This window comes from Oncorhynchus gorbuscha, unplaced genomic scaffold (genome assembly GCF_021184085.1).
Source record: "Oncorhynchus gorbuscha isolate QuinsamMale2020 ecotype Even-year unplaced genomic scaffold, OgorEven_v1.0 Un_scaffold_1808, whole genome shotgun sequence".
NCBI classification, from domain to species: domain Eukaryota; kingdom Metazoa; phylum Chordata; class Actinopteri; order Salmoniformes; family Salmonidae; genus Oncorhynchus; species Oncorhynchus gorbuscha.
The window spans coordinates 39,530-65,448 of record NW_025746484.1 but is presented as its reverse complement, the minus strand read 5'-3'; the positions used below and the strand labels follow the sequence as shown (position 1 = coordinate 65,448).

General features: G+C 52.5%; 1 protein-coding gene across 1 annotated transcript in view; it reads right to left on the bottom strand.

Moving 5' to 3' along the window:
- Positions 1 to 25,871, bottom strand: part of LOC124024259 (anoctamin-1-like) — a gene marked incomplete at its 3' end in the record, with an annotated part of 63,105 nt that extends 37,234 nt beyond the window's left edge. The window contains exons 1-4 of the mRNA XM_046338250.1: positions 25,751 to 25,871; positions 24,728 to 24,769; positions 15,868 to 16,263; positions 12,682 to 12,780 (exon numbers count right to left, since the gene is read on the bottom strand). Of these exons, the coding sequence (XP_046194206.1) occupies positions 12,682 to 12,780; positions 15,868 to 16,263; positions 24,728 to 24,760 (528 nt within the window). The remainder of the gene's footprint in view (positions 1 to 12,681; positions 12,781 to 15,867; positions 16,264 to 24,727; positions 24,770 to 25,750) is intronic.
- Positions 25,872 to 25,919: the final 48 nt, after the last annotated feature.

Here is a 25,919-nt window from a genome sequence, read left to right as displayed (position 1 = left end):
TGACAGTACCTCCACACCAGGGGAGGTGGAACGGGAGCAGTGACCTCCACATCAGGGGAGGTGGAACGGGAGCAGTGACCTCCACACCAGGGGAGGTGGAACGGGAGCAGTGACCTAATAATAATAATAATATATGCCATTTAGCAGACGCTTTTATCCAAAGCGACTTACAGTCATGTGTGCATACATTCTACATCCACACCAGGGGAGGTGGAACGGGAGCAGTGACCTCCACACCAGGGGAGGTGGAACGGGAGCAGTGACCTCCACACCAGGGGAGGTGGAACGGGAGCAGTGACCTCCACACCAGGGAGGTGGAACGGGAGCAGTGACCTCCACACCAGGGGAGGTGGAACGGGAGCAGTGACCTCCACACCAGGGAGGTGGAACGGGAGCAGTGACCTCCACACCAGGGGAGGTGGAACGGGAGCAGTGACCTCCACACCAGGGGAGGTGGAACGGGAGCAGTGACCTCCACACCAGGGGAGGTGGAACGGGAGCAGTGACCTCCACACCAGGGGAGGTGGAACGGGAGCAGTGACCTCCACACCAGGGGAGGTGGAACGGGAGCAGTGACCTCCACACCAGGGGAGGTGGAACGGGAGCAGTGACCTCCACACCAGGGGAGGTGGAACGGGAGCAGTGACCTCCACACCAGGGGAGGTGGAACGGGAGCAGTGACCTCCACACCAGGGGAGGTGGAACGGAGCAGTGACCTCCACACCAGGGGAGGTGGAACGGGAGCAGTGACCTCCACACCAGGGGAGGTGGAACGGGAGCAGTGACCTCCACACCAGGGGAGGTGGAACGGGAGCAGTGACCTCCACACCAGGGGAGGTGGAACGGGAGCAGTGACCTCCACACCAGGGGAGGTGGAACGGGAGCAGTGACCTCCACACCAGGGGAGGTGGAACGGGAGCAGTGATCTCCACACCAGGGGAGGTGGAACGGGAGCAGTGATAGTACCTCCACACCAGGGGAGGTGGAACGGGAGCAGTGACCTCCACACCAGGGGAGGTGGAACGGGAGCAGTGACAGTACCTCCACACCAGGGGAGGTGGAACGGGAGCAGTGATAGTACCTCCACATCAGGGGAGGTAGAACGGGAGCAGTGACAGTACCTCCACATCAGGGGAGGTAGAACGGGAGCAGTGACAGTACCTCCACATCAGGGGAGGTGGAACGGGAGCAGAGATAGTACCTCCACACCAGGGGAGGTGGAACGGGAGCAGTGACAGTACCTCCACACCAGGGGAGGTGGAACGGAAGCAGTGACAGTACCTCTATATCAGGGGAGGTGGAACGGGAGCAGTGACAGTACCTCTATATCAGGGGAGGTGGAACGGGAGCAGTGACAGTACCTCTATATCAGGGGAGGTGGAACGGGAGCAGTGACAGTACCTCCACACCAGGGGAGGTGGAACGGGAGCAGTGATCTCCACACCAGGGGAGGTGGAACGGGAGCAGTGACCTCCACACCAGGGGAGGTGGAACGGGAGAAGTGACAATAACTCCACACCAGGGGAGGTGGAACGGGAGCAGTGACAATACCTCCACACCAGGGGAGGTGGAAGGGGAGCAGTGTTCTCCACATCAGGGGAGGTGGAACGGGAGCAGTGATAGTACCTCCACACCAGGGGAGGTGGAACGGAAGCAGTGACAGTACCTCTATATCAGGGGAGGTAGAACGGGAGCAGTGATAGTACCTCCACATCAGGGGAGGTAGAACGGGAGCAGTGACAGTACCTCCACATCAGGGGAGGTGGAACGGGAGCAGTGACAGTACCTCCACATCAGGGGAGGTGGAACGGGAGCATTGACCGTACCTCCACATCAGGGGAGGTGGAACGGGAGCAGTGACAGTACCTCTATATCAGGGGAGGTGGAAGGGGAGCAGTGACAGTACCTCCACATCAGGGGAGGTGGAACGGGAGCAGTGACAATACCTCCACATCAGGGGAGGTGGAACGGGAGCAGTGACAGTACCTCCACACCAGGGGAGGTGGAACGGAGCAGTGACAATACCTCCACATCAGGGAGGTGGAACGGGAGCAGTGACCGTACCTCCACATCAGGGGAGGTGGAACGGGAGCAGTGACCTCCACATCAGGGAGGTGGAACGGAGCAGTGACCTCCACATCAGGGGAGGTGGAACGGGAGCAGTGACCTCCACATCAGGGGAGGTGGAACGGGAGCAGTGATAGTACCTCCACATCAGGGGAGGTGGAACGGGAGCAGTGACAGTACCTCCACATCAGGGGAGGTGGAACGGGAGCAGTGACAGTACCTCCACATCAGGGGAGGTGGAACGGGAGCAGTGATAATACCTCTATATCAGGGGAGGTGGAATGGGACCAGTGACCTCCAGATCAGGGGAGGTGGAACGGGAGCAGTGACCTCCACATCAGGGGAGGTGGAACGGGAGCAGTGATAGTACCTCCACATCAGGGGAGGTGGAACGGGAGCAGTGACAGTACCTCCACATCAGGGGAGGTGGAACGGGAGCAGTGACAGTACCTCTATATCAGGGGAGGTGGAACGGGAGCAGTGACCTCCAGATCAGGGGAGGTGGAACGGGAGCAGTGACTGTACCTCTATATCAGGGGAGGTAGAACGGGAGCAGTGATAGTACCTCTATATCAGGGGAGGTGGAACGGGACCAGTGACCTCCAGATCAGGGGAGGTGGAACGGGAGCAGTGACAGTACCTCTATATCAGGGGAGGTGTAACGGGAGCAGTGACAGTACCTCTATATCAGGGGAGGTAGAACGGGAGCAGTGATAGTACCTCTATATCAGGGGAGGTGGAACGGGAGCAGTGACCTCCACACCAGGGGAGGTGGAACGGGAGCAGTGACCTCCACACCAGGGGAGGTGGAACGGGAGCAGTGACCTCCACACCAGGGGAGGTGGAACGGGAGCAGTGACCTCCACACCAGGGGAGGTGGAACGGGAGCAGTGACCTCCACACCAGGGGAGGTGGAACGGGAGCAGTGACCTCCACACCAGGGGAGGTGGAACGGGAGCAGTGACCTCCACACCAGGGGAGGTGGAACGGGAGCAGTGACCTCCACACCAGGGGAGGTGGAACGGGAGCAGTGACCTCCACACCAGGGGAGTTGGAACGGGAGCAGTGACCTCCACACCAGGGGAGGTGGAACGGGAGCAGTGACCTCCACACCAGGGGAGGTGGAACGGGAGCAGTGACCTCCACACCAGGGGAGGTGGAACGGGAGCAGTGACCTCCACACCAGGGGAGGTGGAACGGGAGCAGTGACCTCCACACCAGGGAGGTGGAACGGGAGCAGTGACCTCCACACCAGGGGAGGTGGAACGGGAGCAGTGACCTCCACACCAGGGGAGGTGGAACGGGAGCAGTGACCTCCACACCAGGGGAGGTGGAACGGGAGCAGTGACCTCCACACCAGGGGAGGTGGAACGGGAGCAGTGATCTCCACACCAGGGGAGGTGGAACGGAAGCAGTGACAGTACCTCTATATCAGGGGAGGTGGAACGGGAGCAGTGACAGTACCTCTATATCAGGGGAGGTGGAACGGGAGCAGTGACAGTACCTCTATATCAGGGAGGTGGAACGGGAGCAGTGACAGTACCTCCACACCAGGGGAGGTGGAACGGGAGCAGTGACCTCCACACCAGGGAGGTGGAACGGAGCAGTGACCTCCACACCAGGGGAGGTGGAACGGGAGAAGTGACAATAACTCCACACCAGGGGAGGTGGAACGGGAGCAGTGACAATACCTCCACACCAGGGGAGGTGGAAGGGGAGCAGTGTTCTCCACATCAGGGGAGGTGAAACGGGAGCAGTGATAGTACCTCCACATCAGGGGAGGTAGAACGGGAGCAGTGATAGTACCTCCACATCAGGGGAGGTAGAACGGGAGCAGTGACAGTACCTCCACATCAGGGGAGGTGGAACGGGAGCAGTGACAGTACCTCCACATCAGGGAGGTGGAACGGGAGCATTGACCGTACCTCCACATCAGGGGAGGTGGAACGGGAGCATTGACCGTACCTCCACATCAGGGGAGGTGGAAGGGGAGCAGTGACAGTACCTCCACATCAGGGGAGGTGGAACGGGAGCAGTGACAATACCTCCACATCAGGGGAGGTGGAACGGGAGCAGTGACAGTACCTCCACACCAGGGAGGTGGAACGGGAGCAGTGACAATACCTCCACATCAGGGGAGGTGGAACGGGAGCAGTGACCGTACCTCCACATCAGGGGAGGTGGAACGGGAGCAGTGACCTCCACATCAGGGAGGTGGAACGGAGCAGTGACCTCCACATCAGGGGAGGTGGAACGGGAGCAGTGACCTCCACATCAGGGAGGTGGAACGGGAGCAGTGATAGTACCTCCACATCAGGGGAGGTGGAACGGGAGCAGTGACAGTACCTCCACATCAGGGGAGGTGGAACGGGAGCAGTGACAGTACCTCCACATCAGGGGAGGTGGAACGGGAGCAGTGACAGTACCTCCACATCAGGGGAGGTGGAACGGGAGCATTGACCGTACCTCCACATCAGGGGAGGTGGAACGGGAGCATTGACCGTACCTCCACATCAGGGGAGGTGGAAGGGGAGCAGTGACAGTACCTCCACATCAGGGGAGGTGGAACGGGAGCAGTGACAATACCTCCACATCAGGGGAGGTGGAACGGGAGCAGTGACAGTACCTCCACACCAGGGGAGGTGGAACGGGAGCAGTGACAATACCTCCACATCAGGGGAGGTGGAACGGGAGCAGTGACAGTACCTCCACATCAGGGGAGGTGGAACGGGAGCATTGACCGTACCTCCACATCAGGGGAGGTGGAACGGGAGCATTGACCGTACCTCCACATCAGGGGAGGTGGAAGGGGAGCAGTGACAGTACCTCCACATCAGGGGAGGTGGAACGGGAGCAGTGACAATACCTCCACATCAGGGGAGGTGGAACGGGAGCAGTGACAGTACCTCCACACCAGGGGAGGTGGAACGGGAGCAGTGACAATACCTCCACATCAGGGGAGGTGGAACGGGAGCAGTGACCGTACCTCCACATCAGGGGAGGTGGAACGGGAGCAGTGACCTCCACATCAGGGGAGGTGGAACGGGAGCAGTGACCTCCACATCAGGGGAGGTGGAACGGGAGCAGTGACCTCCACATCAGGGGAGGTGGAACGGGAGCAGTGATAGTACCTCCACATCAGGGGAGGTGGAACGGGAGCAGTGACAGTACCTCCACATCAGGGGAGGTGGAACGGGAGCAGTGACAGTACCTCCACATCAGGGGAGGTGGAACGGGAGCAGTGATAATACCTCTATATCAGGGGAGGTGGAACGGGACCAGTGACCTCCAGATCAGGGGAGGTGGAACGGGAGCAGTGACCTCCAGATCAGGGGAGGTGGAACGGGAGCAGTGATAGTACCTCCACATCAGGGGAGGTGGAACGGGAGCAGTGACAGTACCTCCACATCAGGGGAGGTGGAACGGGAGCAGTGACAGTACCTCCACATCAGGGGAGGTGGAACGGGAGCAGTGATAATACCTCTATATCAGGGGAGGTGGAACGGGACCAGTGACCTCCAGATCAGGGGAGGTGGAACGGGAGCAGTGACAGTACCTCTATATCAGGGGAGGTGTAACGGGAGCAGTGACAGTACCTCTATATCAGGGGAGGTGTAACGGGAGCAGTGACAATACCTCTATATCAGGGGAGGTGGAACGGGAGCAGTGACAATACCTCCACATCAGGGGAGGTGGAACGGGAGCAGTGACAGTACCTCCACACCAGGGGAGGTGGAACGGGAGCAGTACCTCCACACCAGGGGAGGTGGAACGGGAGCAGTGACCTCCACACCAGGGGAGGTGGAACGGGAGCAGTGACCTCCACACCAGGGGAGGTGGAACGGGAGCAGTGACCTCCACACCAGGGGAGGTGGAACGGGAGCAGTGACCTCCACACCAGGGGAGGTGGAACGGGAGCAGTGACCTCCACACCAGGGGAGGTGGAACGGGAGCAGTGACCTCCACACCAGGGGAGGTGGAACGGGAGCAGTGACCTCCACACCAGGGGAGGTGGAACGGGAGCAGTGACCTCCACACCAGGGGAGGTGGAACAGGAGCAGTGATCTCCACACCAGGGGAGGTGGAACGGGAGCAGTGACAATACCTCCACATCAGGGGAGGTGGAACGGGAGCAGTGACAATACCTCCACACCAGGGGAGGTGGAACGGGAGCAGTGACAATACCTCCACATCAGGGGAGGTGGAACGGGAGCAGTGATAGTACCTCCACACCAGGGGAGGTGGAACGGGAGCAGTGACCTCCACACCAGGGGAGGTGGAACGGGAGCAGTGACAGTACCTCCACACCAGGGGAGGTGGAACGGGAGCAGTGACAGTACCTCCACACCAGGGGAGGTAGAACGGGAGCAGTGACAGTACCTCCACACCAGGGGAGGTGGAACGGGAGCAGTGACAGTACCTCCACATCAGGGGAGGTGGAACGGGAGCAGTGACAGTACCTCCACACCAGGGGAGGTGGAACGGGAGCAGTGACAGTACCTCCACACCAGGGGAGGTGGAACGGGAGCAGTGACAGTACCTCCACATCAGGGGAGGTGGAACGGGAGCAGTGACAGTACCTCCACATCAGGGGAGGTGGAACGGGAGCAGTGACTGTACCTCCACATCAGGGGAGGTGGAACGGGAGCAGTGATAGTACCTCTATATCAGGGGAGGTAGAACGGGAGCAGTGATAGTACCTCTATATCAGGGGAGGTGGAACGGGAGCAGTGACCTCCAGATCAGGGGAGGTGGAACGGGAGCAGTGACCTCCAGATCAGGGGAGGTGGAACGGGAGCAGTGACTGTACCTCTATATCAGGGGAGGTAGAACGGGAGCAGTGATAGTACCTCTATATCAGAGGAGGTAGAACGGGAGCAGTGATAGTACCTCTATATCAGAGGAGGTAGAACGGGAGCAGTGATAGTACCTCTATATCAGAGGAGGTAGAACGGGAGCAGTGATAGTACCTCTATATCAGGGGAGGCGGAACGGGAGCAGTGACTGTACCTCCACATCAGGGGAGGTGGAACGGGAGCAGTGACTGTACCTCCACATCAGGGGAGGTGGAACGGGAGCAGTGATAGTACCTCTATATCAGGGGAGGTGGAACGGGAGCAGTGATAGTATCTCTATATCAGGGGAGGTAGAACGGGAGCAGTGATAGTACCTCTATATCAGGGGAGGTGGAACGGGAGCAGTGACCTCCAGATCAGGGGAGGTGGAACGGGAGCAGTGACCTCCAGATCAGGGGAGGTGGAACGGGAGCAGTGACCTCCACACCAGGGGAGGTGGAACGGGAGCAGTGACCTCCACACCAGGGGAGGTGGAACGGGAGCAGTGATCTCCACACCAGGGGAGGTGGAAAGGGAGCAGTGATCTCCACACCAGGGGAGATGGAACGGGAGCAGTGATCTCCACACCAGGGGAGATGGAACGGGAGCAGTGACCACCACACCAGGGGAGGTGGAACGGGAGCAGTGACCTCCACACCAGGGGAGGTGGAACGGGAGCAGTGACCTCCACACCAGGGGAGGTGGAACGGGAGCAGTGATAGTACCTCCACACCAGGGGAGGTGGAATGGGAGCAGTGACAGTACCTCCACACCAGGGGAGGTGGAACGGGAGCAGTGATAGTACCTCCACACCAGGGGAGGTGGAACGGGAGCAGTGATAGTACCTCCACATCAGGGGAGGTAGAACGGGAGCAGTGACAGTACCTCCACATCAGGGGAGGTAGAACGGGAGCAGTGACAGTACCTCCACATCAGGGGAGGTGGAACGGGAGCAGAGATAGTACCTCCACACCAGGGGAGGTGGAACGGGAGCAGTGACAGTACCTCCACACCAGGGGAGGTGGAACGGGAGCAGTGACAGTACCTCTATATCAGGGGAGGTGGAACGGGAGCAGTGACAGTACCTCTATATCAGGGGAGGTGGAACGGGAGCAGTGACAGTACCTCTATATCAGGGGAGGTGGAACGGGAGCAGTGACAGTACCTCCACACCAGGGGAGGTGGAACGGGAGCAGTGACCTCCACACCAGGGGAGGTGGAACGGGAGCAGTGACCTCCACACCAGGGGAGGTGGAATGGGAGAAGTGACCTCCACACCAGGGGAGGTGGAACGGGAGCAGTGACCTCCACACCAGGGGAGGTGGAACGGGAGCAGTGACCTCCACACCAGGGGAGGTGGAACGGGAGAAGTGACCTCCACACCAGGGGAGGTGGAACGGGAGAAGTGACAATAACTCCACACCAGGGGAGGTGGAACGGGAGCAGTGACAATACCTCCACACCAGGGGAGGTGGAAGGGGAGCAGTGTTCTCCACATCAGGGGAGGTGAAACGGGAGCAGTGATAGTACCTCCACATCAGGGGAGGTAGAACGGGAGCAGTGATAGTACCTCCACATCAGGGGAGGTAGAACGGGAGCAGTGACAGTACCTCCACATCAGGGGAGGTGGAACGGGAGCAGTGACAGTACCTCCACATCAGGGGAGGTGGAACGGGAGCATTGACCGTACCTCCACATCAGGGGAGGTGGAACGGGAGCATTGACCGTACCTCCACATCAGGGGAGGTGGAAGGGGAGCAGTGACAGTACCTCCACATCAGGGGAGGTGGAACGGGAGCAGTGACAATACCTCCACATCAGGGGAGGTGGAACGGGAGCAGTGACAGTACCTCCACACCAGGGGAGGTGGAACGGGAGCAGTGACAATACCTCCACATCAGGGGAGGTGGAACGGGAGCAGTGACCGTACCTCCACATCAGGGGAGGTGGAACGGGAGCAGTGACCTCCATATCAGGGGAGGTGTAACGGGAGCAGTGACAATACCTCTATATCAGGGGAGGTGGAACGGGAGCAGTGACAATACCTCCACATCAGGGGAGGTGGAACGGGAGCAGTGACAATACCTCCACATCAGGGGAGGTGGAACGGGAGCAGTGACAGTACCTCCACATCAGAGGAGGTAGAACGGGAGCAGTGATAGTACCTCTATATCAGAGGAGGTAGAACGGGAGCAGTGATAGTACCTCTATATCAGAGGAGGTAGAACGGGAGCAGTGATAGTACCTCTATATCAGGGGAGGTGGAACGGGAGCAGTGATAGTACCTCCACATCAGGGGAGGTGGAACGGGAGCAGTGATAGTACCTCCACATCAGGGGAGGTGGAACGGGAGCAGTGACTGTACCTCCACATCAGGGGAGGTGGAACGGGAGCAGTGATAGTACCTCTATATCAGGGGAGGTGGAACGGGAGCAGTGATAGTACCTCTATATCAGGGGAGGTAGAACGGGAGCAGTGATAGTACCTCTATATCAGGGGAGGTGGAACGGGAGCAGTGACCTCCAGATCAGGGGAGGTGGAACGGGAGCAGTGACCTCCACATCAGGGGAGGTGGAACGGGAGCAGTGACAGTACCTCCACATCAGGGGAGGTGGAACGGGAGCAGTGACAGTACCTCTATATCAGAGGAGGTAGAACGGGAGCAGTGATAGTACCTCTATATCAGGGGAGGTAGAACGGGAGCAGTGATAGTACCTCTATATCAGAGGAGGTAGAACGGGAGCAGTGATAGTACCTCTATATCAGGGGAGGTAGAACGGGAGCAGTGACAGTACCTCTATATCAGAGGAGGTAGAACGGGAGCAGTGACAGTACCTCTATATCAGAGGAGGTAGAACGGGAGCAGTGACAGTACCTCTATATCAGAGGAGGTAGAACGGGAGCAGTGATAGTACCTCTATATCAGGGGAGGTAGAACGGGAGCAGTGATAGTACCTCTATATCAGGGGAGGTAGAACGGGAGCAGTGATAGTACCTCTATATCAGGGGAGGTAGAACGGGAGCAGTGATAGTACCTCTATATCAGAGGAGGTGGAACGGGAGCAGTGATAGTACCTCTATATCAGGGGAGGTAGAACGGGAGCAGTGACAGTACCTCTATATCAGAGGAGGTAGAACGGGAGCAGTGATAGTACCTCTATATCAGAGGAGGTAGAACGGGAGCAGTGATAGTACCTCTATATCAGAGGAGGTAGAACGGGAGCAGTGATAGTACCTCTATATCAGAGGAGGTAGAACGGGAGCAGTGATAGTACCTCTATATCAGAGGAGGTGGAACGGGAGCAGTGATAGTACCTCTATATCAGAGGAGGTAGAACGGGAGCAGTGATAGTACCTCTATATACAGTTCCTTCAGAAAGTTCTCAGACCCCTCGACTTTCCCACATTGTTATGTTACAGCCTTTTTCCAAAATGTATTAAAAAAATAAATGTAACTCAGCAATCTACACAGAATACCCCATAATGTCAAGAATCTTCCTAGGGCTGGCCGATCAGCCAAACTGTGCAATCGTGGAAGAAGGACCTTGGTCAGCGAGGTGACCAAAATATCAATCGTCACTGACAGGTCCTCTGTGGAGATGGGAGAACCTTCCAGAAGTACAACCATCTCTGCAACACTCCACCAATCAGGCCTTTATGGTAGAGTGGGCAAACGGAAGCCACTCCTCAGTAAAAGGAACATTACACCCCCTTGGATTTTGCCAAAAGGGAACTAAAGAAAGACTCAGACCAGGAGAAACAAGATTCCCTGGTCTGATGAAACCAAGATTTAACTCCTTGGCCTGAATGCCAAGCATTACGTCTGGAGGAAACCTGACACCATTCCTACGGTGAAACATGGTGGTGGCAGCATCATGCTGAGGGGATATTCTTTGGCAGCAGGGATTGGGAGACTAGTCATGATCAAGGAAAAGATGAATGGAGCAAAGTACAGAGATCCTTGATGAAAACCAGAGTGCTCAGGACCTGACTGGGGCGAAGGTTCACCTTCCAACAGGACAATGACCCTAAGCACACAGCCAAGACAACTCAGGAGTGGCTTCGGGACGAGTCTCCGACTGTCATTGAGTGGCCCAGCCTGAAACCGGTTTTGAACCCGATCGAACATTTCTGAAGAGACCTGAATATAGCTGTGCAGCGACGCTCCCCATCCAGCCTGACAGAGCTTGAGAGAACCTGTCCCAGACCTGGTGTTTTCAACTCTCTCTCTCGAGACAGTAGGAGCGGTAGAGATACTCTGAATGATCGGCTATAAAAAGCCAACTGACATTTTCTCCTGAGGTGCTGACCTATAACCACTATGATTATTATTTGACCCTGCTGGTCATCTATGAACATTTTAACATCTTGGCCGTGTTCAGTTATAATCTCAACCCGGCACAGCCAGAAGAGGACTGGCCACCTCTCATAACCTAGAGAGGAACCAGGTTTCGGCCATTCTAGGGAGTTTTTCCTAGCCACCGTGCTTCTACACCTGCATTGTTTGCTGTTTGGGGTTTTAGGCTGGGTTTCTGTGCAGCACTTTGAGATATCAGCTGATGTAAGAAGAGCTATGTAAATACATTTGATTGATCTGAAGAGAGGAATGGGAGAAACTCCCCAAATACAGGAGAGTCAAGCTTGTACCCAAGAAGACTCCAGGCTGTAATCTCTGCCAAAGGTGCTTCAACAAACTACTAACTATAGGGTCTGAAAATGTATGTAAGTGTGTTATTTCAGCTTTTTTTTATGTGCAAAAAAATTCTAAAAACCTGTTTTTGTTTTGTCATTATGGGGTATCGTATGTAGATTGATGAGGGGGATAAAGACCATTTAATGCATTTCATTTCTGTCAGTCGGGATCTTCGTGGAATGGGTTTCCATGGCTGAGCAGCCGCACACAAGCCTAAGATCACCATGCGCAATGCTAAGCTTTGGCTGGAGTGCCATTTTGGAATGAGCTGTACAACGAGCAGATTGTCCCCCTCCAGGTTGTCCCCCTCTTTGCTGTTATAGCAGCAAGGAGGGGACCTACTCCATATTAAATCCCATGATTTTGCAATGAGATTTTGGATGAGCAGGTGTCCACATTCACTACTTGACCAAAAGTATGTGGACACCTGCTCATCCAAAATCTCATTGCAAAATCATGGGATTTAATATGGAGTAGGTCCCCGCTTTGCTGCTATAACAGCCTCCACTCTTCTGGGAAGGCTTTCCACTAGATGTTGGAACATTGCTGAGGGGACTTGCTTCCATTCAGCCACAACAGTATTAGTGAGGTCGGGCACTGATGTTGGGCGATTAGACCTCCTGGCTCGCAGTCGGCGTTCCAATGAAGTATGTCCCCTTCGGTCCATTTTCCCCAATGTGAGTTGTTACATTGTAAAAGACGAGTCTCTGCTGTAGTGTGTTTGATTCACATAATGTTTCAGGTACCAGCAAATGTAATCCAAGTAGGAGAATAATCCCACCGTGTCTTCATGTGGCTCTACTGTAGTGGGGCAATCTGATGCAACATTAAAGACCGTTCAACTACTATACACAAGGCAACAACAACTAATGAGTTAAAAAATATATTTAAAAATGGTGCAGGGCAACACTGAGATTAACCCCCTGTTTGTGTTAGGGGAGGATCCATCCATAGGATTACACACACACACACACACACACACACACACACACACACACACACACACACACACACACACACACACACACACACACACACACACACACACACACACACACACAGGCTGTAAAGTGGTGGAGGTCTCACCTTCTTAGTGGGGACTTTGATCTTGAGGAACTCTGCCTCTCTGCTCAGGACCTGCCAGGGGACATGGAGTCTCGTGAAGCTGGGCCCGTAGACCCTGACCTGGGGGAGAGGACAGTAACAAACAGGTAGGAACCATAGTTTAATACCAGGAGGAAGACAAGAGGATAGTAACCAACCAACAGGTAGGAACCATAGTTTAATACCAGGTGGAGGACAGAGGATAGTAACCAACCAACAGGTAGGAACCATAGTTTAATACCAGGATGAGGACAGAGGATAGTAACCAACCAACAGGTAGGAACCATAGTTTAATACCAGGAGGAGGACAGAGGATAGTAACCAACCAACAGGTAGGAACCATAGTTTAATACCAGGAGGAGGACAGAGGATAGTAACCAACCAACAGGTAGGAACCATAGTTTAATACCAGGAGGAGGACAGGTGGTGGGAACCAACAGTCAGGTAGGATTGCAAGCCCGCCCCACACCGCCCCGCCCACCACCTCCCAACCCCGCCCCGCCCACCACCTCCCAACCCCGGATCGAACCCTTTGTTTTCACCTAAAATGACATACCAAATCTAACTGCCTGTAGCTCAGGCCCTGAAGCAAGGACATGCATACTCTTGACACCATTTGAAAGGAAACATTTTGAAGTTTGTGGAAATGTGAAATGAATGTAGGAGAATATAACAAATTAGATCTGGTAAAATATATTTTTAAAGTGTTTAAAAAATATATATATATTTTTTTTTTAATGCAAGAGAAAGGCCATAATATAAAATAGCAGTTTAGGTGCAATTTCGCCACTAGATGGCAGCAGTCTGTGTGCAAAGTTCCAGATTGATCCAGTGAAGCATCGCAATGCTGGACAGGGTGGCAGGTAGCCCAGTGGTTAGAGCGTTGGCCTAGCAACTGAAAGGTTGCATGATCGAATCCCTGAGCCGACAAGGTAAAAACCTGTCGTTCTGCCCCTGAACAAAGCAGTTAACCCACTGTTCCCAGGTCATCATTAAAAATAAGAGTTTGTTCTTAACTGACTTGCCTAATTAAATAAAGGTCAAATACTGGACAATATTTTGTGTCAATTGGTACATACCAGTAACTATAGATTACATACAAAAAATTGTATGGTAATACACTATTTAAGTTTACACAAGGAATGTCATAGATGGATCATTAGCTTATACACTACCTTTCACACATCTAGATGGCCAGGTGGGTGTGGAGCCAGACAGAGCAGGGGTTCATACTGTAGAACCCAGCTCCTACAGCTGAATATAAAAATAGATGTATCCTTTTCTCAGCGATCTACACAGAATACACCACAATGACAAAGCAAAATGTACGCCTATGTAGATATATAGAATATCTACAGAGGCCCATTATCAGCAACCATCACTCCAGTGTTCCAATGGCACGTTGTGTTAGCTAATCCATGTACAGAGGCCCATTATCAGCAACCATCACTCCTGTGTTCCAATGGCACGTTGTGTTGGCTAATCCAAGTACAGAGGCCCATTATCAGCAACCATCACTCCTGTGTTCCAATGGCACGTTGTGTTAGCTAATCCAAGTACAGAGGCCCAGTAATCAGCAACCATCACTCCTGTGTTCCAATGGCACGTTGTGTTGGCTAATCCAAGTACAGAGGCCCAGTAATCAGCAACCATCACTCCTGTGTTCCAATGGCACGTTGTGTTAGCTAATCCAAGTGTATTATTTAAAACGATAATTGATCATTTGAAAACCCTTTTGCAATTATGTTAGCACAGCTGAAAACTGTTGTTCTGATTAAAGAAGCAATAAAGCTGGCCTTCTTTAGACTAGTTGAATATTTGGAGTATCAGCATTTGTGGGTTCGATTACAGGCTCAAAATGTCCAGAAACAAAGAACTTTCTTCTGAAACTCGTCGGTCTATTCTTGTTCTGAGAAATGAAGGCTATTTCATGCAAGAAATTGCCAAGCAACTGAAGTTCTCATACAACGCTGTGAGCCCCACAGAGCCACCATGCGCAGAGCGCATGCAGAGTGAGGGTGACACACAGAGTGGAGCAACTAATGGCTTTACTAAGGGAATAAGTCATTTCTCATTTTGGGTTTCAGTCAGTGCAACTGGGCCTGGGTAGGGTGGAGCCTGAACGTTGCGGGTATGGGTAGGAATCGGGGTTAAAATACATGCCCGTGCAGGGCTCTAGTAAACATTGGTCACGGAAGATCATTGGGACTACATGCCCACCTTTGGGTTGAACAGCGCGAGAGGTAGAGTCAGTTAACGTCTGCTGCTTGGTTGAACAGCGCGAGAGGTAGAGTCTGCTGCTTTGAACAGCGCGAGAGGTAGAGTCAGTTAACGTCTGCTGCTTGGTTGAACAGCGAGAGGTAGAGTCAGTTAACGTCTGCTGCTTGGTTGAACAGCGAGAGGTAGAGTCAGTTAACGTCTGCTGCTTGGTTGAACAGCGAGAGGTAGAGTCAGTTAAAACGTCTGCTGCTTGGTTGAACAACGCGAGAGGTAGAGTCAGTCAACGTCTGCTGCTTGGTTGAACAACACGAGAGGTAGAGTCAGTTAACGTCTGCTGCTTGGTTGAACAACGCGAGAGGTAGAGTCAGTTAACGTCTGCTGCTTGGTTGAACAGCGCGAGAGGTAGAGTCAGTTAACGTCTGCTGCTTGGTTGAACAGCGCGAGAGGTAGAGTCAGTTAACGTCTGCTGCTTGGTTGAACAGCGCGAGAGGTAGAGTCAGTTAACGTCTGCTGCTTGGTTGAACAGCGAGAGGTAGAGTCAGTTAACGTCTGCTGCTTGGTTGAACAGCGAGAGGTAGAGTCAATTAAAACGTCTGCTGCTTTCTGAGAATCACTGGGCTAGAAGAGCAGGGCGGAAGAACAGAGTCTCATATGGTGACTGCAATGCAACTTTTTGAAAGACGGGTGTTTCTTTAACTACGATGCAAACGTACACTAAATGACGATATTTCCAGACCGCATGCATGGTGGATGGATTAGAAATACAAGTGAAAATATATTTAGGGTCAAATTCCCTTTACTTTTCATTAGGTGAGCAATGTTAAATATTACAAATTGATTTGTTAATTACTTTGTTACTTTTTAAACTGCAGCGACAATGATCAATTTCACCAGAAATAACACCAGACCAGCAACCACAGAACACACACAGACCGGTTGATCTCTCACCTCTGTGTCTCTCTCCATCTCAAGCCCCGCCTCCAGTAGCCTGGCCTCAAACTCCTCCCTGATCAGCACCATCTCTCCTTCAGCTGGGTCCGCCTCTAATTCCACCTCCACCGCCAGGTCCACACACACCTCCCCGTCCCCCGCACTCCGCTGCCCGGCTGCACATCCCAAACCCCCCACAGGGCCAGAGAGGGGGGAGCTACCATTGGAGATGACAGACAGGCGATGAGGAGGGTGAGGAGGGGCGGAGAGACGGTGCAGCCGGTCGCCACCCCTCACAGAGATCTGTTTGCGTTGGTAGAACACCAGAACATAGTCCACCTTCCTCCGGCCATCTGAGAAGAACTGACAAGAACTTTGGCCATCCTGGGGGGCCGCTAGCCCAACACCCCCGCCCTGGAAGAGAGGAGAGGGGTCTGGTCAGTAACTAACACCCCCTCCATGGAGGAGAGGAGACTGGTCAGTAACTAACACCCCCTCCCTGGAGGAGAGGAGACAGACAGAGGACTAGTAAACAAAAGAAGTGTTCAAATCTAAATATTTTAATTCTAGCCACCCTTTGCCATGATGACAGGCCTTCTCTCAACCAGCTTCACCTGGAATGCTTTTCCAACAGTCTTGAAGGAGTTCCCACATATGCTGAGCACTTGTTGGCTGCTTTTCCTTCACTCTGCGGTCCAACTCATCCCAAACCATCTGAATTGGGTTGAGGTCAGGTGATTGTGGAGGCCAAGTCATCTGATGCAGCACTCACCACTCTGCGGTCCAACTCATCCCAAACCATCTGAATTGGGTTGAGGTCAGGTGATTGTGGAGGCCAGGTCCTCTGATGCAGCACCATCACTCTACTGTTCCTTCACTCTGCAGTCCAACTCATCCCAAACCATCTGAATTGGGTTGAGGTCAGGTGATTATGGAGGCCAGGTCCTCTGATGCAGCACCATCACTCTACTGTTCCTTCACTCTGCAGTCCAACTCATCCCAAACCATCTGAATTGGGTTGAGGTCAGGTGATTGTGGAGGCCAGGTCATCTGATGCAGCACTCACCACTCTGCTTTTCGGTCAAATAGCCCTTCCACAGCCTGGAGGTGTGTTTTGGGTCATCGTCCTGTGGAAAACAAATGATAGTGGGACTAAGCCCAAATCAGATGGGATGGCGTATCCCTGCAGAAAGCTGTGGTAGCCATGTTGGAAATGAGGTCGCAGTTGTAATTGAGAACTTGTTCTCAACTAGCCTACCTGTTTAAATAAAGGTGAAATAAAAAATTAAAAAATCAGTCTCCTCTGAACTGCAATCTGAGTGCAGTTAACTCTAATGAACTTAACCTCTGCAGCAGAGGTAACTCTGGGTCTTGCTTTCCTGTGGCGGTCCTCATGAGAGACAGTCCTCATCATAGTGCTTAATGGATTTTGCCACTGCACTTGAAGAAAAGTTCAATGTTCCTGAAATGTTCCGGATTAACTGACCTTCATGTCTTAAAGTAATGATGGACTGACCTTCATGTCTTAAAGTAATGATGGACTGACCTTCATGTCTTAAAGTAATGATGGACTGACCTTCATGTCTTAAAGTAATGATGGACTGACCTTCATGTCTTAAAGTAATGATGGACTGACCTTCATGTCTTAAAGTAATGATGGACTGACCTTCATGTCTTAAAGTAATGATGGACTGACCTTCATGTCTTAAAGTAATGATGGACTGACCTTCATGTCTTAAAGTAATGATGGACTGTCACTTTGCTTATTTGAGCTGTTCTTGCCATAATATGGACTTGGTAGTTTAACAAATAGGGCTATCTTCTGTATACCACCTCTACCTTGTCACAACACAGCTGACTGGCTCAAACACCTTAACTTTTAAGGAGGCACACCTGTTAATTGAAATGCATTCCAGGTGACTACCCCATGAAGCTGGTTGAGAGAATGCCAAGAGTGTGCAAAGCTGTCATCACAGCAAAGGGTACTTTGCTAGAATCTCAAATAGATGTTGATTTGTTTAACACTCGTTTGGTTACTACATGATTCCATGTGTGTTATTTCATGGTTTTTGTCTTCACTGTTAATCTACAATGTAGAAAAACATTTAAAAAATAAAGAAAAACCCTGGAATGAGTAGGTGTGTCCAAACTTCTGACTGGTACTGTACATGAACCTGACACCTTATTCTACATCATCTATTTCTATCTGAATACACACACACATGATTCAACAAATCATCACCTTGACTTGTGCAATCAGGTGTTAGTGCTGGGCTGGAACTAAAGCCTGCACTCCCTGCACAGGACCAGGGTTGGAGACCACCCTGTATCTATACAGGACCAGGGTTGGAGACCACCCTGTAACTATACAGGACCAGGGTTGGAGACCACTGATGACCACCCTGTAACTATACAGGACCAGGGTTGGAGACCACCCTGTATCTATACAGGACCAGGGTTGGAGACCACTGATGACCACCCTGTAACTATACAGGACCAGGGTTGGAGACCACCCTGTATCTATACAGGACCAGGGTTGGAGACCACTGATGACCACCCTGTATCTATACAGGACCAGGGTTGGAGACCACCCTGTATCTATACAGGACCAGGGTTGGAGACCACCCTGTAACTATACAGGACCAGGGTTGGAGACCACTGATGACCACCCTGTAACTATACAGGACCAGGGTTGGAGACCACCCTGTATCTATACAGGACCAGGGTTGGAGACCACTGATGACCACCCTGTAACTATACAGGACCAGGGTTGGAGACCACCCTGTATCTATACAGGACCAGGGTTGGAGACCACTGATGACCACCCTGTATCTATACAGGACCAGGGTTGGAGACCACCCTGTATCTATACAGGACCAGGGTTGGAGACCACCCTGTAACAATACAGGACCAGGGTTGGAGACCACTGATGACCACCCTGTAACTATACAGGACCAGGGTTGGAGACCACCCTGTATCTATACAGGACCAGGGTTGGAGACCATTGATGACCACCCTGTATCTATACAGGACCAGAGTTGGAGACCATTGATGACCACCCTGTATCTATACAGGACCAGGGTTGTAGACCACTGATGACCACCCTGTAACTATACAGGACCAGGGTTGGAGACCACTGACCCTGTAACTATACAGGACCAGGGTTGGAGACTACCCTGTATATATACAGGACCAGGGTTGGAGACCACTGATGACCACCCTGTATCTATACAGGACCAGGGTTGGAGACCACTGATGACCACCCTGTATCTATACAGGACCAGGGTTGGAGACCACCCTGTATCTATACAGGACCAGGGTTGGAGACCACTATGACCACCCTGTATCTATACAGGACCAGGGTTGGAGACCACTGATGACCACCCTGTAACTATACAGGACCAGGGTTGGAGACTACCCTGTATCTATACAGGACCAGGGTTGGAGACCACCCTGTATCTATACAGGACCAGGGTTGGAGACCACCCTGTATCTATACAGGACCAGGGTTGGAGACCACCCTGTATCTATACAGGACCAGGGTTGGAGACCACCCTGTATCTATACAGGACCAGGGTTGGAGACCACCCTGTATCTATACAGGACCAGGGTTGGAGACCACCCTGTATCTATACAGGACCAGGGTTGGAGACCACCCTGTATCTATACAGGACCTGGGTAGGAGACCACCCTGTATCTATACAGGACCTGGGTTGGAGACCACCCTGTATCTATACAGGACCAGGGTTGGTGACCACCCTGTATCTATACAGGACCTGGGTTGGAGACCACCCTGTATCTATACAGGACCAGGGTTGGAGACCACCCTGTAACTATACAGAACCAGGGTTGGAGACCACTGATGACCACCCTGTATCTATACAGGACCAGGGTTGGAGACCACCCTGTATCTATACAGGACCAGGGTTGGAGACCACCCTGTATCTATACAGGACCAGGGTTGGAGACCACCCTGTATCTATACAGGACCAGGGTTTGAGACCACTGATGACCACCCTGTAACTATACAGGACCAGGGTTGGAGACTACCCTGTATCTATACAGGACCAGGGTTGGAGACCACCCTGTATCTATACAGGACCAGGTTTGGAGACCACTGATGACCACCCTGTATCTATACAGGACCAGGGTTGGAGACCACCCTGTAACTATACAGGACCAGGGTTGGAGACCACCCTGTAACTATACAGGACCAGGGTTGGAGACCACCCTGTATCTATACAGGACCAGGGTTGGAGACCACCCTGTATCTATACAGGACCAGGGTTGGAGACCACCCTGTAACTATACAGGACCAGGGTTGGAGACCACTGATGACCACCCTGTAACTATACAGGACCAGGGTTGGAGACCACCCTGTATCTATACAGGACCAGGGTTGGAGACCACTGATGACCACCCTGTAACTATACAGGACCAGGGTTGGAGACCACCCTGTATCTATACAGGACCAGGGTTGGAGACCACTGATGACCACCCTGTATCTATACAGGACCAGGGTTGGAGACCACCCTGTATCTATACAGGACCAGGGTTGGAGACCACCCTGTAACAATACAGGACCAGGGTTGGAGACCACTGATGACCACCCTGTAACTATACAGGACCAGGGTTGGAGACCACCCTGTATCTATACAGGACCAGGGTTGGAGACCATTGATGACCACCCTGTATCTATACAGGACCAGAGTTGGAGACCATTGATGACCACCCTGTATCTATACAGGACCAGGGTTGTAGACCACTGATGACCACCCTGTAACTATACAGGACCAGGGTTGGAGACTACCCTGTAACTATACAGGACCAGGGTTGGAGACTACCCTGTATATATACAGGACCAGGGTTGGAGACCACTGATGACCACCCTGTATCTATACAGGACCAGGGTTGGAGACCACTGATGACCACCCTGTATCTATACAGGACCAGGGTTGGAGACCACCCTGTATCTATACAGGACCAGGGTTGGAGACCACTATGACCACCCTGTATCTATACAGGACCAGGGTTGGAGACCACTGATGACCACCCTGTAACTATACAGGACCAGGGTTGGAGACTACCCTGTATCTATACAGGACCAGGGTTGGAGACCACCCTGTATCTATACAGGACCAGGGTTGGAGACCACCCTGTATCTATACAGGACCAGGGTTGGAGACCACCCTGTATCTATACAGGACCAGGGTTGGAGACCACCCTGTATCTATACAGGACCAGGGTTGGAGACCACCCTGTATCTATACAGGACCAGGGTTGGAGACCACCCTGTATCTATACAGGACCAGGGTAGGCGACCACCCTGTATCTATACAGGACCTGGGTAGGAGACCACCCTGTATCTATACAGGACCTGGGTTGGAGACCACCCTGTATCTATACAGGACCAGGGTTGGTGACCACCCTGTATCTATACAGGACCTGGGTTGGAGACCACCCTGTATCTATACAGGACCAGGGTTGGAGACCACCCTGTAACTATACAGAACCAGGGTTGGAGACCACTGATGACCACCCTGTATCTATACAGGACCAGGGTTGGAGACCACCCTGTATCTATACAGGACCAGGGTTGGAGACCACCCTGTATCTATACAGGACCAGGGTTGGAGACCACCCTGTATCTATACAGGACCAGGGTTGAGACCACTGATGACCACCCTGTAACTATACAGGACCAGGGTTGGAGACTACCCTGTATCTATACAGGACCAGGGTTGGAGACCACCCTGTATCTATACAGGACCAGGTTTGGAGACCACTGATGACCACCCTGTATCTATACAGGACCAGGGTTGGAGACCACCCTGTAACTATACAGGACCAGGGTTGGAGACCACCCTGTAACTATACAGGACCAGGGTTGGAGACCACCCTGTAACTATACAGGACCAGGGTTGGAGACCACCCTGTATCTGTACAGGACCAGGGTTGGAGACCACCCTGTATCTATACAGGACCAGGGTTGGAGACCACCCTGTATCTATACAGGACCAGGGTTGGAGACCACCCTGTATCTATACAGGACCAGGGTTGGAGACCACCCTGTATCTATACAGGACCAGGGTTGGAGACCACCCTGTATCTATACAGGACCAGGGTTGGAGACCACCCTGTATCTATACAGGACCAGGGTTGGAGACCACCCTGTATCTATACAGGACCAGGGTTGGAGACCACCCTGTATCTATACAGGACCAGGGTTGGAGACCACCCTGTATCTATACAGGACCAGGGTTGGAGACCACCCTGTATCTATACAGGACCAGGGTTGGAGACCACCCTGTATCTATACAGGACCAGGGTTGGAGACCACCCTGTATCTATACAGGACCAGGGTTGGAGACCACCCTGTATCTATACAGGACCAGGGTTGGAGACCACTGATGACCAACCTGTATCTATACAGGACCAGGGTTGGAGACCACTGATGACCACCCTGTAACTATACAGGACCAGGGTTGGAGACTACCCTGTATCTATACAGGACCAGGGTTGGAGACCACCCTGTATCTATAAAGGACCAGGGTTGGAGACCACCCTGTATCTATACAGGACCAGGGTTGGAGACCACCCTGTATCTATACAGGACCAGGGTTGGAGACCACTGATGACCACCCTGTATTTATACAGGACCAGGGTTGGAGATCACTGATGACCACCCTGTATCTATACAGGACCAGGGTTGGAGACCACCCTGTAACTATACAGAACCAGGGTTGGAGACCACTGATGACCACCCTGTATCTATACAGGACCAGGGTTGGAGACCACTGATGACCACCCTGTATCTATACAGGACCAGGGTTGGAGACCACCCTGTATCTATACAGGACCAGGGTTGGAGACCACCCTGTATCTATACAGGACCAGGGTTGGAGACCACCCTGTATCTATACAGGACCAGGGTTGGAGACCACCCTGTATCTATACAGGACCAGGGTTGGAGACCACCCTGTATCTATACAGGACCAGGGTTGGAGACCACCCTGTATCTATACAGGACCAGGGTTGGAGACCACCCTGTATCTATACAGGACCAGGGTTGGAGACCACCCTGTATCTATACAGGACCAGGGTTGGAGACCACCCTGTATCTATACAGGACCAGGGTTGGAGACCACCCTGTATCTATACAGGACCAGGGTTGGAGACCACCCTGTATCTATACAGGACCAGGGTTGGAGACCACCCTGTATCTATACAGGACCAGGGTTGGAGACCACCCTGTATCTATACAGGACCAGGGTAGGAGACCACCCTGTATCTATACAGGACCAGGGTAGGAGACCACCCTGTATCTATACAGGACCTGGGTTGGAGACCACCCTGTATCTATACAGGACCAGGGTTGGAGACCACCCTGTATCTATACAGGACCTGGGTTGGAGACCACCCTGTATCTATACAGGACCTGGGTTGGAGACCACCCTGTAACTATACAGAACCAGGGTTGGAGACCACTGATGACCACCCTGTATCTATACAGGACCAGGGTTGGAGACCACCCTGTATCTATACAGGACCAGGGTTGGAGACCACCCTGTATCTATACAGGACCAGGGTTGGAGACCACCCTGTATCTATACAGGACAAGGGTTTGAGACCACTGATGACCACCCTGTAACTATACAGGACCAGGGTTGGAGACTACCCTGTATCTATACAGGACCAGGGTTGGAGACCACCCTGTATCTATACAGGACCAGGTTTGGAGACCACTGATGACCACCCTGTATCTATACAGGACCAGGGTTGGAGACCACCCTGTAACTATACAGGACCAGGGTTGGAGACCACCCTGTAACTATACAGGACCAGGGTTGGAGACCACCCTGTAACTATACAGGACCAGGGTTGGAGACCACCCTGTATCTATACAGGACCAGGGTTGGAGACCACCCTGTATCTATACAGGACCAGGGTTGGAGACCACCCTGTATCTATACAGGACCAGGGTTGGAGACCACCCTGTATCTGTACAGGACCAGGGTTGGAGACCACCCTGTATCTGTACAGGACCAGGGTTGGAGACCACCCTGTATCTATACAGGACCAGGGTTGGAGACCACCCTGTATCTATACAGGACCAGGGTTGGAGACCACCCTGTATCTATACAGGACCAGGGTTGGAGACCACCCTGTATCTATACAGGACCAGGGTTGGAGACCACCCTGTATCTATACAGGACCAGGGTTGGAGACCACCCTGTATCTATACAGGACCAGGGTTGGAGACCACTGATGACCACCCTGCATCTATACAGGACCAGGGTTGGAGACCACCCTGCATCTATACAGGACCAGGGTTGGAGACCACCCTGTATCTATACAGGACCAGGGTTGGAGACCACCCTGTATCTATACAGGACCAGGGTTGGAGACCACCCTGTATCTATACAGGACCAGGGTTGGAGACCACCCTGTATCTATACAGGACCAGGGTTGGAGACCACCCTGTATCTATACAGGACCAGGGTTGGAGACCACCCTGTATCTATACAGGACCAGGGTTGGAGACCACCCTGTATCTATACAGGACCAGGGTTGGAGACCACCCTGTATCTATACAGGACCAGGGTTGGAGACCACTGATGATATCAAGTCTGGTAATGTAGGGTTAAATAATTCAGCAAGACCTTTTAGATGAGAGGTTCTCCTTGACAGCATACAATCTCTACAGTAATAACCAGCCAGGCGACATAAAATACTCTATAACAAAAACATGTTTTCAGTTCACACGGAAAGTTTTGCAAACGTACGTACAGGGAAAGGATTTGGCATGTCATAACAAACAAACGCAGGAGCAGAATCAACAGTTAGCAGAAAGTCAAGCGTTTGCGGAGTTACTTACAGGAATCTTGTCTTGGCTGGGGTATTGATGCATTCTGTAGCGCTACAAACACAGACAGGAGAATAAAGGAACGGTGTCGTTAGACCGGGAGGAGAATAATAACGGAATAGTAGCAGCAGCTGTACGCGCAGAACTCCTCATTATCAGCACGCGCATCTCGGTAATCCGTCAATTTGAGGGAGCAAAGCGACGCGCCTCTCATTTGGCAGGGGACTCAAGATTAGTAGGCTATGACCTACACACATGTTTAATATAGATACCTATCAAACAATAGTCTACCTGGAGCTCCCCGTGAATTAATTGGGCTATGAGTCTGAGCTACAGGTGCCGTCGATTCATCCGTCTGTTGATTCTGACTGCGCGCGTCCTCGGAAGTTTGGCACACGGTCAACTCATGTTCACGCAGGTGCGTTGATTGGTCGATGCTCCCTGATAATTTACGGTAACGAGGAACCAGTGGGAACAACCGGGCTCACAGGTGAGGTGATACTGATGGTTTCTACGGCGACGCGCTCAGGGAATTAAAGTGGAAAGCACTGTCATGCACGAAGAACGCATATTAATAATTGTTGTTTTTCATTACAATGAGACCGAAAAATACTACGACCTTTAAATAATGAGCAGTAGGTATCCACGCCTCTTGTTGGTGTTTATTCTTCATTAAAAGTATGTATCCACGCCTCTTGTACGTGTTCATTGTTCACACATGACAGCGCTGGCCATGTTCCTTCCCTGAGCGCGTAACCGTAGAAACGTTCCAAGTATCAACACACCTGACAGGCTCGAACGCTTTTAACACTGTCAAATGAAATACTTTTTATAGTTGAGCTATTTCGTTTTAATGTCTCTCCAACACGGTAGTCAGAAAGGTATTCAGCATAATAAGACCGTTCAAACTGTTCCACTGAAATCATCTGATTGGACAAACATCGATATTGTTGATTTAAAACACACACACATATATGCCTCTGAAAACTTTTTTTTCTGTCCAAGTCAAGCACTGCTCCTAAATCATGTCCATACTGTATGTGTCCGCTCCTGTAGGGAGTCTATGTCCCGACTCAGACCAGGACCTGTAGAGCCCAGAGGGATGTTCTGACCCAGACCAGGACCTGTAGAGCCCAGAGAGATGTTCTGACCCAGACCAGGACCTGTAGAGGCCAGAGAGATGTTCCGGTCCAGACCAGGACCT